Source organism: Oncorhynchus nerka, linkage group LG9a, assembly GCF_034236695.1.
Source record: "Oncorhynchus nerka isolate Pitt River linkage group LG9a, Oner_Uvic_2.0, whole genome shotgun sequence".
Lineage (NCBI taxonomy): Eukaryota > Metazoa > Chordata > Actinopteri > Salmoniformes > Salmonidae > Oncorhynchus > Oncorhynchus nerka.
In genome coordinates this window covers 45,927,403-45,945,359 of record NC_088404.1, presented here as the reverse complement: position 1 = coordinate 45,945,359, position 17,957 = coordinate 45,927,403, and the positions used below count along the sequence as shown (strand labels likewise).

At 40.5% G+C, this 17,957-nt stretch overlaps 1 protein-coding gene across 1 annotated transcript in view; it reads left to right on the top strand.

The window, feature by feature from the left end:
- Window positions 1-17,957, top strand: part of LOC115134411 (protein kinase C-binding protein NELL2a-like) — a 104,633-nt gene that overhangs the window by 50,147 nt on the left and 36,529 nt on the right. Inside the window, exons 14-15 of the mRNA XM_029668345.2 lie at window positions 4,574-4,696; window positions 4,974-5,069. Coding sequence (XP_029524205.1) covers window positions 4,574-4,696; window positions 4,974-5,069 — 219 coding nt within the window. The remainder of the gene's footprint in view (window positions 1-4,573; window positions 4,697-4,973; window positions 5,070-17,957) is intronic.

Here is a 17,957-nt window from a genome sequence, read left to right as displayed (position 1 = left end):
ATATATTTATTTTTTGGGGTGGAAGCCTTCTGTGCTGCCTAAAGAAGCGAATCAAAGGGTTTATTTACATCAGCAAGAGCAGGGCTTATGATTGGGATAGCCTATCCATTGCAGTGTAATGTAGTGTAGTCTAGTTTTATATACACCATCCCAGCAGCGCAAAATGGGAATGATATTTTTGTAAAAATATAACTTTGCCCTGTGCTTCTCCCCGAGCATGCACTTCGTATAGTCCAGGTCTATAGTATAGGCTATGAATAATTTGATTGAGATCATACTAGACACGCTTGATTGTTGCGCGCCCATTGGAGCATCAGGGGTGAGGGGCAGCATCAGGCACACATGAAGATATAATGAGCAACTAATTCTCAAACACTGAGCAATATGACATTTAATCAATTACAAACCCTCCCCTGGACAAAATAAAATAAAATTGAAAAAGCATGACCTTCTCCATTTTCCTCCGGATAACAATTATGTACATTTCAACCACTCCCTAAAATTAAAAAAATAACAAGAGTTTGAGTGAGAGGACTAACTGGTGTCTCCGAGTGGCCACACACCTCTCCAAAGTGTGCACAGTTCCTAAGTAATTTCAATGCACTATTATGACTTAAAGAAGAGTCTTCAACTAAGTTACGTTCCCCAGTAAGAAAACCAAAAATGTCACTCAAACAGAAGGGTGAACTAACAAAGAGTCACTGACAACAGGCTAAACGAAACAGGTGGGGTTTTAGGAGGGGCTCTGAAAGACAGTAATTGGGGTGTCCACTGAAAGTTGCATAGCAACAACAACTGGGACCTAAAAGACACCCACCATGGGCACCCATCAAATTTGCCCCTAAGAGCCAAACAAAAGAAAAACCCATACCAAACTTAGAGACAGGAAGCAAACTAAAAAAGTTCAGGAAAACAAAAACCGTTAGACAAAGGAATGCTTTTCTAGCAATCAACTAGGGAGCTAAAAGACTCTCCACATCTTTCAAGACAACTGGAACATTGGGCCAGCCACTCTTAAATATCACCTGGGCCAGAACAGGTGAAACACCTTCCAACTAACGAGATGGACAAGCCAGCACAGGTGTAACACATACACATTTATTTTTTCTCTTCTAGTTGTGCCGTTGAGGAACTAGAGCACACTTGTAATTGTTTTGTTTGGAACACAGCGCTGCATCTCCGACACAAGACAATTACTGTTGTTGTTTACGTAAATACAAAAACGGTCCATTATAAATCGCAATCTGGGTCAGGTGGGCATAATTTGAAAGCCTATTCTATTTCCAACATGACTAGCTAAGTTTTAAAATATGATGTTACAGTGTTAGGCTTTGTCGTGGTTATATCGTATTTCACAAATACCGGAGCATTGTACTGGAAAATTCACAATAGCTTTCACAATGTAATTGAGGAAAACAGATCCACATTTTGGTACGCATAGAAAGGAGCCATGAGTGCATTCAGCTGCGTGTGCCATGGCAAACTTCCATCACAATTGACAAACACAGGCTTATTCTGTTACGAACAACCTTTAAACATGTACATTAAACATAACGATGGCTGATTTCTTTAGATTTTCCCATGATGTCAAGCAAAGAGGCACTGAGTTTGAAGGTAGGCCTTGAAATACATCCACAGGTACACCTCCAATTGACTCAAATGATGTCAATTTGCCTGTCAGAAGCTTCTAAAGCCCCGACATAATTTTCTGGAATTTTCCAAGCTGTTTAAAGGCACAGTCAATTTAGTGTATGTAAACTTCTGACCCACTGGAATTGTGATACAGTGAATTATAAGTGAAATAATCTGTCTGTAAACAATTGTTGGAAACATTACTTGTGTCATGCACAAAGTAGATGTCCTAACCAACTTGACAAAATAATAGTTTGTCAACAAGAAATTTGTGGAGTGGTTGAAAAACCTAAGTGCATGTAAACCTCCGACTTCAGCCGTAAATAGGGGTACGAGTGTAAAGGGCTACAAAATATATGAATACTGTTATTTATTCTCATTGTTTAGTAAGATTCATGAGAGCTAGTCCGTGCGTGAGCACAGGAGAGAGAGCTGAATGTGATATTTTAGTCCCCTGCCAGGCTTAGGATGGCCCAGAAATCCACTAACACAAGTGGAAAGAGGACAAACTGTTAGCCAGAGATAAGCAATACAATGTTATGTCCCATAGGTTTTCCTCTATTATTACTGATAGATTTGATCAACTATTTGTGGTTCTGTCATTTCACACTGCAGAGCAGACTCAATCAGGATTAGAACATTCTCTCTGCCAAAAGGAGATGGATAGTTGGATAACTAATGCCAGGTTTGCGTCCTTTGGGACCTAACTTTTTTGTGTCATTCTAGAGACTGAGTCATCTAAGTTTAGTTTTGTTCATGGAATAATGGTTCACATGAAGTTTCCAGTAGTTTTTGGAAAGTCACAATGCCAAAAAGTTTAGTAACCAACTGCCTTAAGTAGTATACAGTAAGCAAATACTTATCACGAAGAAGCAATTATAAAACCTCTGCAAAGCTCCACACAGAATAGATGTATTCCTGTGCCCGTGGTATAAAAATCTCACTGTGTGTTCATGGTCAGTTCGAGGGCATGCAGCAGAAATTGCTCGTTCAACTTTGCAATGTGAGTGAGGGAGGATAGATAGATTCCCGAGATTTGCGTGGGTGGGAGTCAGATACAGGTTTGTCTGCCTCTGTCTCCTGCTGTTAACATGTGATTGGTCTCTGGATAGAGGGGAAGTGTGAAGTTTTTGTTTTTGTCTCCAAGGTGCTGTTAAGGTGTGATTGGCCTCTGCAAAATGTGACCGACCACCTCGATTCAATCTTATGTAGCCACATTTGAAATGGTGTTTTTAACATTGGATAAAAGTAGAGAATCAGAGCTAGAAAATTGTATATCATACACTGCAATTGAGGAACAATGGGAAAGTAATTATACTTTGAAAGTTGATCAACTTGTAACCCCACTTTTGAGAAAATGGCCCTTGTATGTTTTGGTACACCTACTGGAAAGCTCTTCTTTGTCAACACCCATTCAGCATTGTTCACACCCTCTTAACCTGTTGCGTCGAGCAATCCCGTATCCGGGAGCGTATTTATAGCCTCAAGCTCATTACCATAACGCAACGTTAACTATTCATGAAAATCGCAAATGAAATGAAATAAATATATTGGCTCACAAGCTTAGCCTTTTGTTAACAACACTGTCATCACAGATTTTCAAAATATGCTTTTCAACCATAGCTACACAAGCATTTGTGTAAGAGTATTGATAGCTAGCATAGCATTAAGCCTAGCATTCAGCAGGCAGCATTTTCACAAAAACAAGAAAAGCATTCAAATAAAATCATTTACCTTTGAAGAACTTCGGATGTTTTCAATGAGGAGACTCTCAGTTAGATAGCAAATGTTCAGTTTTTCCAAAAAGATGATTTGTGTAGGAGAAATCGCTCATCACGTTTGGCTAAGAAAAACCCCCGAAAATTCAGTCATTACAACGCCAAACTTTTTTCCAAATTAACTCCATAATATCGACAGAAACATGGCAAATGTTGTTTAGAATCAATCCTCAAGGTGTTTTTCACATATCTATTCGATGATAAGTCATTCGTGGCAGTTTGGTTTCTCCTCTGAACCACATGGTAAAATACACGCAGCTGGATGAATGCTTCATGGCAGACTGGCACCATTTAACTCTGTTTTGTTTCTAGATACATCTTGTTTGGCCAGCATTGTGTCAAGTCACTCCAGTTCACACTGACCGTGGCGTGTTCAGAATGTAACTGATCTGTCGATAGAGCCTGCTAAATTCAGGGCATCAATGTTGTTGGGAAAATTAGCTAAACTTTTGTAGTTCTCGATGTCTAATGTTATATCTTTCAAAAACGTCACGGTAGAAAGGACTGTCAACACATACTGAACAGCTCACATTACAGACAGAAACATGGAACATGGAAGACCAATCCAAACTCATCTCCAGATGGGCATGTCCAGCCCATCCATTATCTCAGCCAATCATTGCTAGCGGGAAGGTTCCTGTCTTTTCCTGTGGCTAAACCAACTAGCCTCGTAATTTAACAATTTGAATCGTTTTTATGGATGGAATACATGTTTGTTGTTAAGACACATGAAAGTTCACATGTTCCAGAAGGTATTTATGCCAAAACACATTTTTATAAAATAATAAATGTTTACGTTCAAATGCCGCTTCTGTGAAGTAGTGACGTGCAACATACAACTAGTTTTCTGAAACGAGTCACATAAAGAAGGCCAGGTGAAGTTTAGTTTTGGTCTTAAAGGTGTTGCTAAGGTGTGATTCACCTATCTAAGGGGGTTTTGTTTTGGTCTCAAAGGTGCTGTTAAGGTGTGATTGACCTCTGTAAAATAGAGGGCCAGGTAAGGTTTTGTTTTGGTCTTAAAGGTGCTGTTATGGTGTTATTGACTTGTGTAAGGTGACGTTTAGTTTGGCTCAGGTGCTGTTACGGTGTGATTGACCTGTGTAAGGTGAAGTTTTGTTTTGGTCTTAAAGGTGCTGTTCTGTCTGTTTGTTTTTCTGTTCCAGAGCATGATGAGTGTGTGAGTGGACTACACAGCTGCGACCAGAATGCCCTCTGTTTCAACAAGGTGGGAGGGCACAGTTGCTCCTGTAAGCCAGGATACACTGGTAATGGCACCGTCTGCAAAGGTAAGCTCCACTGACCAGAACCACACACAGACAGATAAAGTACAGATAGTCTCTTGTAGACCATTACTAACGTCCAAAAAGTACGTCATTATTTTATCTCTCTCAATTACATTAATCATTACTAAGAAAAATGTTTAAGAACTGTAATGATATATTAAATCACATTAGTAAATGAGCCCATCAACTGTATCCAAATACATACTACAGTCCTAATTAAAATTGTAATCTATCTAAGTTAATATTGAATAATGGCTGTGTGATACCTGTGGTCCTCTAGCGATGTGCGATGGCCTGTGCCAGAATGGAGGAACCTGCATCTCCCCAAACAACTGCATCTGCCAGCAAGGCTTCACAGGGAAGAGGTGTGAGACAGGTAAGACTTCCTCTCTGTCTAGTCTGCAGTCCTCTAATTAAAACACTGCATCAAGACTACACAGAATATAAAGTAGGAGGGAAGAGGTGAGCTGTGGAGTTCTTCAGATAGATTTGATTTGTATTTGAAGAAGGAATGACTCAAGATGAGACGTTGTTTGCTAAAAAAAATCTTAAGATGATACTTTCAGTGTTATCATCACTTTGGTGTCAGAATTTATTTAGTTCTCTCAATAGAACAGCCTGAGCTCGGATCCTCAGAGCCCATGATGTCATCTGCATGCTTGTTTAAAATACTTATTGTAGCAACTTGCAATTGTCTTGTGTTCTATTGGAAGGCATTTGACTGAGACATCAAATGAGACTGATTTCCATTGTAAGTGTTGGCCCTTACTGACCGTCTTTACACGCTCACTGTAAAAATGACATGTGATACACTTTAAAAAGCAAAGGTTGCTGGAGTATCCTTTAGAGGTTCTTCAAATTGAAATAAGTTATTTGAATAACCCTTTAATTTAGTTCATACAAGGGACAACCCTTACCTTAAATTGAGGAGATCTTTACATTTTTCAGTCCTTTCAAATTAAAATACAAATGTTTCAGTTGGGCAGTTAGGTTCCTGCAAGAACCACCACCAACTTAGGAGGTTCCTCGATGAACCCCACCTCCTATTGGGTTCTTGGAAAAACCTTTTGGGGGCAATTTTCAGTGCCAAGTACCCTAAGGTTCTTTGAAGAACTTTGAGGATTTTAGAAGGAATCTTGTTGAACCCCTAATTTTTAGAGTGTATAACTAAAGTGTTACTGAGCTATTTCCACTATTCACCAGCTGTTGTTTTCACAAAAAGCACCAGTCTTCAGTTTCCCCAGAACCATTATCCATAAATACATGGCTCTTACTTTCCCCATTTCGCCTGTTCATTCTCCTTTATCCCCTGTGTGGCTGGGTTCTGTTCTGTGGTGACTAATGAGCTAGTTCCTGTTCTAATGGGCCATTTGAGGATTTGAACTGCAGTTGTAGCACTATGGGAATGACTCTGTCTGCATCACACCTGATATTAATTACAATAGCACACTGACACTGATGCACTGTTCGTTATAGTGCATAATTTTTATCTTTGTCTTTGCCAAGTATTATATTTGATTTATTAGGATCCCCAATAGCCGACGCCAGTAGCGACAGCTAGTCTTACTGGGGTCTGACACATAACGAAAAATACATTACAGACAAAATACTTTACAATTCACATACATGTGACATTTAAAATCATTACCATGTAGTGTGTGTATCTATCAGTTACACATACACGTCAGTGCATGCACACAATAAGTAGGTCACATGGGGGAGAGTCATTGTGCCGTGAGGTGTTGCTTTATTTGTTTTTTGAAACCAGGTTCTGTTCACTTGCGCTATATAAGATGGGAGTTCCATGCACTCATGGCTCTGAATAATACTGTACGTTTCCTTGAATTTGTTCTGGATCTGGGGACTGTGAAAAGACCCCTGGTGGCATGTCTGGTGTGTGTGTCAGCGGTGTGTGTAAGTTGAGTATGCAAACAAGAATTTCCAAAACATTAATTTTCTTATAAAAACAAGAAGTGACGCAACCAGTCTTTCCTCAACTATTAGCCAAGAGAGACTGGCATGCATAGTATTAATATTAGCCCTCTGATTGCAATGAAGAGCAAGACGTGCAATTCTGTTCTGGACCAGCTGCAACTTAACTAGGTCTTTCTTTGCAGTACTTGACTATATGACTGGACAATAATCAAGATAAGAGCCTGTAGGACTTGCTTTGTGGAGTGTGGTGTCAAAAAAGCAGGGCATCTCTTTATTACAGACAGACCTCTCCCCATCTTTACAACCATTGAACCTATATGATTGTTAACACTAAGTAATTTAGTCTCCTCAACTTGTTCAACAGCCCCACAATTTATTACCAGATTCAGCTGAGGTCTAGATCTTAGGGAATGATTTGTACCACATACAATGCTCTTAGTTTTAGAGATGTTCAGAATAATTTTATTACTGGCCACCCATTACGAAACAGACAAACTCTTTGTTAAGGATTTCAGTGACTTCATTAGCTGTGGTTGCTGATGTGTATATGGTTGAATCATCAGCATACATGGACACCCGTGCATTTTTTTATGCCAGTGGCAGGTCATTGGTAAAAATAGAAAAGAGTAGAGGGCCTAGAGAGCTGCCCTGTGCACCACACTTTACATGTGTGACATTAGGGAAGCTTCCATTAAAGACAACCATCTGAGTTATATTAGATAGACAGCTCTGAATCCACGATATGGCAGAGGTTGAAAAGCCATAACACATACATTTTCTCAAATGTACATTTTCTCATTTTCTCTTTGTCCTTCTGCCCATAATTGCATTTAAAGTACTCTAAAGTTGTTTTCCATCATTCTTTATGTCATTGACCTTGACTATATAATACAGTTTCTTTTTCTGTTGGTTTAGTTCAGTCACAACATTTCTCAATTCGCAGTAAGTCGGCCAGTCAGATGTGCAGCCAGACTTATTAGCAAATTCTTTTGCCCCATCTCTTTCAAATATACAGTTTTTAAATTCCTCATCAATTTATGGGGCATTAAAACAGTTCTAACAGTCAGTTTCTTAAGATGTGCATGTTTATCAATAATTGGAAGAAGCAATTTCATAAATATTTTTAACATCTTCCACGTAAGAGTCACAGCTTTTGGAACTTTGGCTTTCCTGGAAATATTCACTATATTGTGATCACTGCATCCAATGGGTACGGATACAGCTTTAGAACAAAGTTTTACAATATTAGTAATGTTTGTAAACACCCTGTGAGTTTGATTAATAACCTGAACCAGATTACAGGCATTGTTTACAGTGAGAAGCTTCCTCTTGAGCGGACAGCTTGATGTAAACCAGTCAATATTCAGGTCCCTAAGAAAGTAGACCTCTCTGTTTACATCTCTTACAGGCATTTCACACATATTATTTTGATACTGACTGTCAGCCTTATTCTAAAATGGATTAAATTTATAAAAAATCCTCAGCAATCTATACACAATACCCCATAATGACAAAGCAAAAACCAAGTTTTTAGAAATTAAAAACAGAAACAGCACACACTTGTCTATATAAGGTCCCACAGTTGAAAGTGCATGTCAGACCAAAACCAAGCCATGAGGTCGAAGGAATTGTCCGTAGAGCTCTGCGATAGGATTGTGTCGAGGCACAGATCTGGGGAAGGGTACCAAAAAATGCAGCATTGAAGTTCCCAAAGAACACAGTGGCCTCCATCATTCTTAAATGGAAGAAGTTTGTAACCAAGACTTCCTAGAGCTGGCCGCCCAGCCAAACTGAGCAATCGGGGGAAAATGGCCTTGTTCAGGGAGGTGATCAAGATGGGAGAACCTTCCAGAAGGACAACCATCTCTGCAGCACTCCACCAATCAGGCCTTTACGGTAGAGTGGCCAGACGGAAGCCACTCCTCAGTGAAAGGCATATGACAGCCCGCTTGGAGTTTGCCAAAAGGCACCTAATTTTTTATTTTACCTTTATTTAACTAGGCAAGTCAGTTAAGAACAAATTCTTATTTTCAATGTTGACCTAGGAACAGTGGGTTAACTGCCTTGTTCAGGCGCAGAAAGACAGATTTTGTACCTTGTCAGCTCGGGGATTCTATCTTGCAACCTTTCGGTTACTAGTCCAACGTTCTAACCACTAGGCGCTCCCCATCCAACCTGACAGAGCTTGAGAGGATCTGCAGAGAAGAATGGGAGAAACTCTCCAAATACATGTGTGACAAGCTTGTAGCGTCATACCCAAGAAGACTCAAGGCTGTAATCGCTGCCAATGGTGCTTCAACAAAGTACTGAGTGAAGGGTCTGAATACTTAAATAAATGTGATTTTTCAGTTTTTATTTTTAATAAATTAGCAAAATTTTAAAAAAACTATTTTTGCTTTGGCATTGTGGGGCATTGTGTATAGATTAATGAGTGAAAAAAAAGATTATCAGTTTATAATGAGGGGTCTGAATACTTTCCAAAGGCACTGTATACAGTAACACCTCCCCATAAGCATTTCTGTCACTTCTATAGATGTTATATCCTTGTATTGCTACTGCTGTATCATCAAATGATTATCTCAGTGAGTATCATAAATCGCTAATATATGAATGTTATCTGATCTTAGCAAGTTATTGATTTCATGAACCTTATTTCTAAAGATACATACAATATGAGCTATTTTCAGCCCTTTCCTGGGTACCTTATGATAATATGCAAAATAGCAAACAAAGTAAGAGAAAAACATATCTACATTCAGCAGTCCATTAATCAGTTGGTGTGTGCTGTGGGGTTGAAGCTACGAACCCATAGGCTTGGCTCGCTCATCTCTTCGAGGCTTTTGGGAGGGATGGTGGACAATGAGCCTGTCATTGAGGATGTAGCCATGTCCCCACATGCTCAAGCAGCTTTCATTGCTGGGATAAGTTGTTTCCTCTTCTGGCTCACAGCTTCAAGATAGTCCTCATTGAGGAAGATGTACATTCCTCTCAAGTTCTTGGCTCTTTCCAGAACATCTACATTGTCCTTGAACTTCAGGACCTTGACCACTATCGTCCTGGGCCTGTCTCCTGGGCCGGTGGTGGGTTTTCCAATCCTGTGTGCGCACTCCACCTCAATCTTCCTGTGGTCCATCTTCAGTTTCTCCGAGATTATTTCCCTTACTTTGTCCTCAGACTCCATCCAGGTCTCATGTTGAGATTTCTCCGTCATTGTTATCATGGATTCACCATACAGAACTGATGTCCTCTCTCAAGGATGTACAGATGTACCGCTATGCAAACAACTCATCCTATATCCATTGATTGTATTCTGTTTTCGTAGATATTTCCATCTGTAGTGGCTTATGTGGGAGCATCATGGGAAAGGGGCTCATATAGCAGCTCCTTATACCTGATCTATACAACAGATACTTTGCTTTCAGCATGTCGTACATAGGAGAATAGCTGTCAGGACAAGACAACAGTGAAAGCTAATAGAAATCAGAGACATGACAGTTTGAGACTCTGTTTCTCAAGCTCCCAGACAGGGCAGAAACAGAGAGCTGCTGAGCTGCAGGTATTGATTGCACATAAAGGACCTTTATGAGGCGTACCATTTTACTGCCTGTCTTAAAGCAAATTACTTTTCTCAAGGTGCTGTTCTGTCCTGTTCTGTGATGCTGAGGACGGCTGAATGGAATGCTGGAAAGCTGGCTGGTGTTAGGAGCATAATAACCATGATCTCTTATCCACCTCTGTAGTGGACCAGCTCTGATGACCATGTATCCTAGTAATGATACGGTCAGAGCTCTCAACCATTTCATTACCTTCACTAGGCTGGGCTTCGCCTTCACAATTTTTCCTCTATAGAATCTGGAACATTCTGTACTGTGGACAAGGAACAGCTGCTAAAAGGGGAAATTGTGAGATGTTCTTTTTTTGCTTAATAGAACCATTTAGAATGGAATTCTCAGAGTGTAATTAGTGACAAACAAACAGTTGTGGAGCAGAATGACTGTCAGTCTAATCACAGAATGAGGGGAAACTGTGACGATGTTGTTGAGCTCAGGCCTCTGTTTATTTTGGGCTCCTATCTTCCCAACAGTTAATCATCAACGTTGATTATAATTCAAACAGTAAAGGTTTGAGAACACAAACACACTCAAAAAGATTCCCAGAGAGGGTGCCTCAGTTGACAAGGCGTTTGTCACCACTTCTGCAGCTGTCTTTCTCTTCTATCTCCAGAGCTGTGCATTTCCCCTCCGATAGTCTTTCCCGCCTTTCCACTCTGTCTCCAGCCCCGTCAGGCTTGTGACAGCTCTTGCCCTGAGTGCCCTCAACACAGAGCTGGAGCCACCTCTGGAGGCCTCTAGCCACTGCTACTGTACTGCAGAGACCTCACCGGACAGTCAGTCCGTGGATAGACTGGAGGAGTCAGTCCGAGTCGCCATGTGTCTCTTAACGCAGTGACGTGCTCCCAGAGAGAACTCACTCTGCTGGATAGGAGCAGTTCATACTGGAGTTCACACTGTTCCCACTCCTAATGTAAAACTCCCCAGTACTCACTCTAGGAGAGAAATAGAGGGATGGAGAGAGAGCAGAGAGAGCGAAAGAACAAAGAGGGGTAGAAACAGAGAAAGAGAGAGTGATGGAAAGAGAGAGCGTGAGGGAGAAAGGGGGAGAAACTGAGAAAGAGAGAGAAAGTGAGAGAGAGAGACTAGGGAGAGGTGGGCGCTAGGGTTAGCTCCCTTCATCCTGCCTGGAGGGCGAGGCGAGGTCGAGTAAGGCGGTGGCTGAACATGGAAAAGCTTTCACAGCGGCCCGCTCCCCCCCACCGACCCACTGTGCTGCTTTTAGTTCCCCCCTGGGACACACACTGACTCAAGAACAGTGGTAGGCTGCCTGCCTATGACAGCTGAGAGAGAGGTCCTAAAACACAGAGTGAGTATAGACACACACATACACACACACACGGACGCCTGCACACACACACACACACACACACACACACACACACACACACACATCTTACAGCCAAGAGCTGGAGTCCTCAGAGCCCATGATGTCACCTTTGTGTGTGTTAGTGGTGCATGGGTCAGCTGTTTGTTCACCTGCACCTTCCCATAATTTCTAATAATCCTTCCTCAACCGCCCAACTACATGTGATAAAGTGAAAATCTGAGGCCCGCACCCAACTCTCACCTGCAAATATAGAACAAATGTGCTGAAACTACAGTCAAAAATGGCAGAACGTTTATTTTACAGCGGGTGTAGGATTCTTTGCCAAATAAGATGTTTCTGACATTTTGGTAGGCTGTTTGTTAGTCAACTTGCCTATTATTAGATACATGCAGCTTCTCATGTATGTTGCCCTAGAAAACAAAATAAACCCTTGCTCACCAGAATAATGTAATAAATCACTAGAATGAAATCAATGCTTCAATTTAGTTGACATCGGTAAAGTTTTCTCTGTCATCTCTGCTTCTTTCGCAGAGCAAAGACATTTAGGGACCGGTGAGAAAATGCACACAAAAAAAATACCCCCAAAAATTATTGTACAAAATGTCCAAGTGACCGGTTGAATGGCAATTGAAAGCTGAGAAAATGACCCAACATGTCTCTGATAAGATTTAAATTGAGCTTGGTTTCATATTTGATGTGGTTGAAATACTATCACCGTTTATGATGCTGATAAAGAGAGCACCTCTGCATAACTGTGCCTTTGCATTCTCTGAAAGAAATAAGTCATATTTCTCCATTCCTGTTCCCGAGGGAAAGTGTACATTTGGTTTATCATTTTATTGCAAGAAATGCTTCATTCTGCAGGAGTTAATATTAAGGCTATGTGAGAGGTTATAGATCTAGAGTCAGTGGCCAGATTTCAGTTTCCATTTAACCCATCTGAACAGTTCCCTTGACGTGCCATAGGCCTATTTGAAGTCCCGTCTTGTGACTGTGGGATTTATACAGCGCCTCACAATCATCACACATAACATCCTCTTTTACAACTTCACCAAATCTTTCCCAAACATGACTTTTCTGGCCCTCCCTTCTCTTTATTGTCAAATCTCCATTTCACAGCTTTTCTCTTATTGCATTCAGCTCTGACATTGTCCTTACTTTTTCAGCCCATTCCCAAAACCATTGGCTATTCACGTGTAGGTTATTTTACAGGCATACAGTGAGACCCTAAAGCTTAGGCTTATGCACTAAGGCCAGATATCTTAAAAAGAATGAAAGAAAAACCTCAATGTAGCCAATAGATTTTGCACAAGATTGATACATTCATGTTTTTTTATGTATTATTTTCCATTTATTCAACCCGCCCGCCACCCACCCAATATTTCATAACACTAAACTCGACCGCCCTCGCGAATATAACCCATGCATCACTAGTGTGTGTGTGTGTGTGTGTGTCTCTGTGGCATATCATCCCTGTACAACAAAGTGATGGCCGGTGGCACATTGCACTGACAGACAGCAACAGACTGACAACTCTGACACATCATGCATTATTCAGCATATGGCTGCTATGGGGAGGCTACTTACAGCTAGGGATGTACAGGAGTGACCATGGCATACTGGCTGGCATATTGCATAGTTGGTTGATATGCACTGTAAAACTTTTCTGTAATTTAACAATAACACACGGTAGAAATCACTGTAAAATACCTTAAATGTGTTTTACAGAATTAATCCTATAGATCACATTGCATTATGGGTAAAATAAGCATTGTAAAAATGACTCTAACATACTTTATTTCTTTACAGTAATAGTTTATGCCTACAGTAGATTAACATTTTCAGTTTAAGGCGTCAATCTCATGCTGTCAGGTAAACTCAGTCCATTTTAGTAATACAAATAAAATCACCTAGATAATAAATGGTTGTAATGATTAGGCTTTGCTGTACTGCAGCTTCTGGGTGCCATAGTGAGAAAAAAAAAACATTTATATCAGATCAGTGACAGTTATGTTTGCACCATTGCTATAGAGAAAATGTCTTGTTTATAGCCCAAACAGTTCAAAAGATATGACCCATAATACAGGAGCAACATTTTTTCATTCTATGGCAACACTGTTAAAAAATCTTGTTGTTTTTACAGTGGACTATTATACAATAAAACTAACAGCAATGTACCGTATAATTCATTTCAGTAAATTGACCTAAATCGCAATGCACTCTGGGTGATTTTAGATGTAACTGGTAAATTATACAGTAAATTTCAATGAAATGTTGGTTTAACAGATCATTACTTTAAAGAAGTACTGGATTTGAAATAGTACTGTAATTCCAACCCACAGAATACAGTACCCTACCGTATTTTTGGACCACCAAAAACCTTTTGACCACTAGTGTTTGCATGCTATTGTTGTTTCGGGCTCATTAACATATTTTGAGGAGTGCCTTGTAAGATGCTACATTTGTTTTACCCGTGAGTGAGAGTGCTGTACCAATTGAACTGGTATGTGGCACCAACAGTAAATGTGTATAGGGGACAGATTGGAGTGGAAGTGAGTCGAAAACATTTAATAGTGGAGTATGTGCCATGTCCTTGGTCTGTTATGCCCAGTACATTTTATGTTACAGCCTTATTCTAAAATAGATGTTTTATTTATTCCCTCATCAATCTACACACAATACCCCATAATGACAAAAATTCAAGATAAAAAACAGATATTACATTTAAATAAGTATTCAGACCCTTTATGTACTTTGTTGAAGCACCTTTGGCAGCGATTACAGCATTGAGTCTTCTTGAGTATTACTCTACAAACTTGGCACACCTGTATTTGGGGAGTTTCTCCCATTCTTCTCTACAGATCCTCTCAAGCTCTGTCAGGTTGGATGGGGAGCGTCGCTGCACAGCTATTTTCAGGTCTCTCCAGAGATGTTCGATCAGGTTCATGTCCAGGCTCTGGCTGGGCCACTCAAAGACATTCAGAGACTTGCCCCGAAGCCACTCCTGCGTTGTCTTGGCTGTGTGCTTATGGTCGTTGTCCTGTGGAAGGTGAACCTTCACCCCCGTCTGAGATCCTGAGTGCTCTAGAGCAGGTTTTCATCAAGGATCTCTCTGTACTTTTCTCTGTTCATCTTTCCCTCGATCCTGACTAGTGTACCAGTCCCTGAAAAACGTCCCCACAGCATGATTCTGCCACCACCATGCTTCACCATAGGGATGGTGCCAGGTTTCCTCCGGACTTGGCACTTGGCATTCAGGCCAAAGAGTTCAATCTTGGTTTCATGAGATTGAAGAATCTTGTTTCTCATGGTCTGAGAGTCTTTACGTGCCAAGCGGGCCTTCATGTGCCTTTTACTGAGGAGTGGCTTTCGTCTGGCCAATCTACCATAAAGGCTTGATTGGTGGAGTGCTGCAGAGATGGTTGTCCTTTTGGAAGGTTTTCACATCTCCACAGAGGAACTCTAAAGCTCTGTCAGAGTGACCATCGGGTTCTTGGTCACCTCCCTGACCAAGAACCTTCTCCCCCAATTGCTCAGTGTGGCCGGGCGGCCAGCTCTAGTCTTGGTGGTTTCAAACTTTTTCCATTTAAGAATTATGGAGGCCACTGTGTTCTTAGGGACCTTCAATGCTGCAGACATTTTTGGCACCATTCACCAGATCTGTGCCTCAACACAATTCCTTCGACCTGGCTTGGTTTTTGCTCTGACATGCACTGTCAACTGTGTTACCTTACATAGACAGGTGTGTGCCTTTCCAAATCATGTCCAATCAATTGAATTTACCACAGGTCGACTCCAATCAAGTTGTAGAAACATCTCAAGGATGGTCAATGGAAACAGGATGCACCTGAGCTCAATTTCGAGTCTCATAGCAAAGGGTCCGGATACCTATTTAAATAAGGTATTTCTGTTTTTTATTTTTGCAAAAAATATATTTGTCATTATAGGGTATTGTGTGTAGATTAAAATTATCCATTTTAGAATAAGGCTGTAACGTAACAAAATGTGAAAAAAGTCAAGGGGTCTGAATGCACTGTTTATATACAGTACCAGTCAAATGTTTGAACACACATACTCATTCAAGGGGTTTTCTTTATTTCTACATTGTAGAATAATTGTGAAGACATCAAACCTATGAAATAACACATATGGAATCATGTAGTAACCAAAAGTGTTAAACAAATCAAAATATATTTTACATTTGAGATTCTTCAAAGTAGCCACACCGTGGTTGGATTCACAAGAAGTTCATATTTAAACCTGTGTAAAATATTTTGTTTTTGTTTTGTTTTCTGAATTTTTATAATGGTTGTTTCTGTATTTGAATTCGACGCTAGCATCCCACATACCTGAGAGAGGTTAAAGAAAAAATCTTCATCCAGTACGAAGGGAGTAATCGCTGTCCTGATATCCAGAAGCTCTTTTCGGTAAAAATAAGTTACAAATAAAGTGAGAAAAATAACACACACAAGATCACAATTGGTTAAGAGCCCTGCCATCTCCTCCGGCGCCATTACATTTTCAAGGCACGCTTAACCAACATGGCTACCACAGCATTCTGCAGCAGGTTTGCACTTAGTGGGATTATTATTTGTTTTTCAACAAGCCAATGACCCAAAACACACCTCCAGGCTGTGTAAGGGCTATTTGACCAAGAAGGAGAGTGATGGAGTGCTGCATCAGAAGACCTGGCCTCCACAAATATCAAATACCCGACCTCAACCAAATTGAGATTGTTTGGGATGAGTCGGACCGCAGAGTGAAGAGAAAACACCCAACAAGTGCTCAGCATATGTGGGAACTCCTTCAAGACTGTTGGAAAAGCATTCCATGTGAAGCTGGTTGAGAGAATGCCAAGAGTGTGCAAAGCTGTCATTAAGGCAAAGGGTGGCTACTTTGAAGAATCTCAAATATATTTTGATTTGTTGAAAACTTTTTTTGGTTACTACATGATTCCATATGTGTTATTTTATAGTTTTGATGTCTTCGCTATTATTCTACAATGTAGAAAACAGTAAAAATAAAGAAAAACCCTTGAATGAGTAGGTGTGTCCAAACTTTTGACTGGTGCTGTATGTAACTGCCAAAATAATTTAAAGAATTGAGTAAATGAGGGATACATGGTATACTGAAAGCAGGTGCTTCCACACCGTTGTGGTTCCTGAGTTAATTAAACATTTAACATCCCATCATGCTTAGGGTCATGAATAAAAATGCTTAGGCAGGCTATTATTTTGGCCACTTTGGCTATGCCCCCATAGAAGGACAATGCACCCATCCACAGAGCACGAGTGGTCAATAAATGGATTTGATGAGCATCAACCCAATTGAACATGTATGGGAGCTTCTGGAGTGAAGCCTGAGACCGCATTTTCTACCACCATCAACAAAACACCAAATTATGGAATTTCTTGTGGAAGAATGGTGTTGCATCCCTCCAATAGAGTCCCAGACACTTGTAGAATCTATGCCACGATGCATTGAAGCTGTTCTGGCTTTTGGTGGCCCAACACACTATTAGGATACTTTATGTTGGTGCCAACCTGCTTGCACCAATCCCATGCAATTGTGGTAATACAAACCCAGTCTCTCCCCAGTAAATGTAATTTATTCATTACAATTACCGTATAAAGATGACATTATTGGTACAGCAAAACTGATTACAGTAACATGCTATATCAGTGGTCACCACTTTCGCAGTCAAAAAGCAAGCTAAAATCTACTGCTCATATATATTTTTTTATTTACATTAACCTCACACAAACAGTTTTGTAGGAATGAGGTTTGGGCAGTAAGCCTAATACATTATCACAGCATATTGGCTATATGATTGGCCTGCCAATATTGTTAATCAGACCATACTATATTTCAAAACTCGAGCTTTGATAACAAAATAGATCAGTTGGTTTAGCACTTGTGAGGCACTGTGGAGCATGAATTGAAATAATTTTATTTTTTATTTTACTGGACTGATGGTACCTGCATCGGATGGTCAACGAGGTCAAATCACAATGTCAGTGATCTTCAGGTCGAAAAGTCAGAGCTCTAGAAAGATGCCTGAGTTTCCGACTTGGAATTCAGAGTTGGATGACCGTTCAAAAGTATTTTTCCCAACCGCCTCTCATGGTCCCTGCTCTCTCCTTCCTTTCCTCCGGTGAGACTGACCAGAGAGGGGACACCGTCTCCACCTGATGGCGCATCTCGAGTCGCACCGCATCTGCCTCATGCACAAATTCATGTTGTTCCTATGACCAGAGAAAGTTAAATATTCCTTAATATTAAAATCTACACGACGAGCTGCTAATAACAATATCGATACTTTGCTACTCACTCATTGCAGCTGCAGCCCGAGCGGAAGTACGGAGAAGCGCGTTTTGTAATAGTGTTG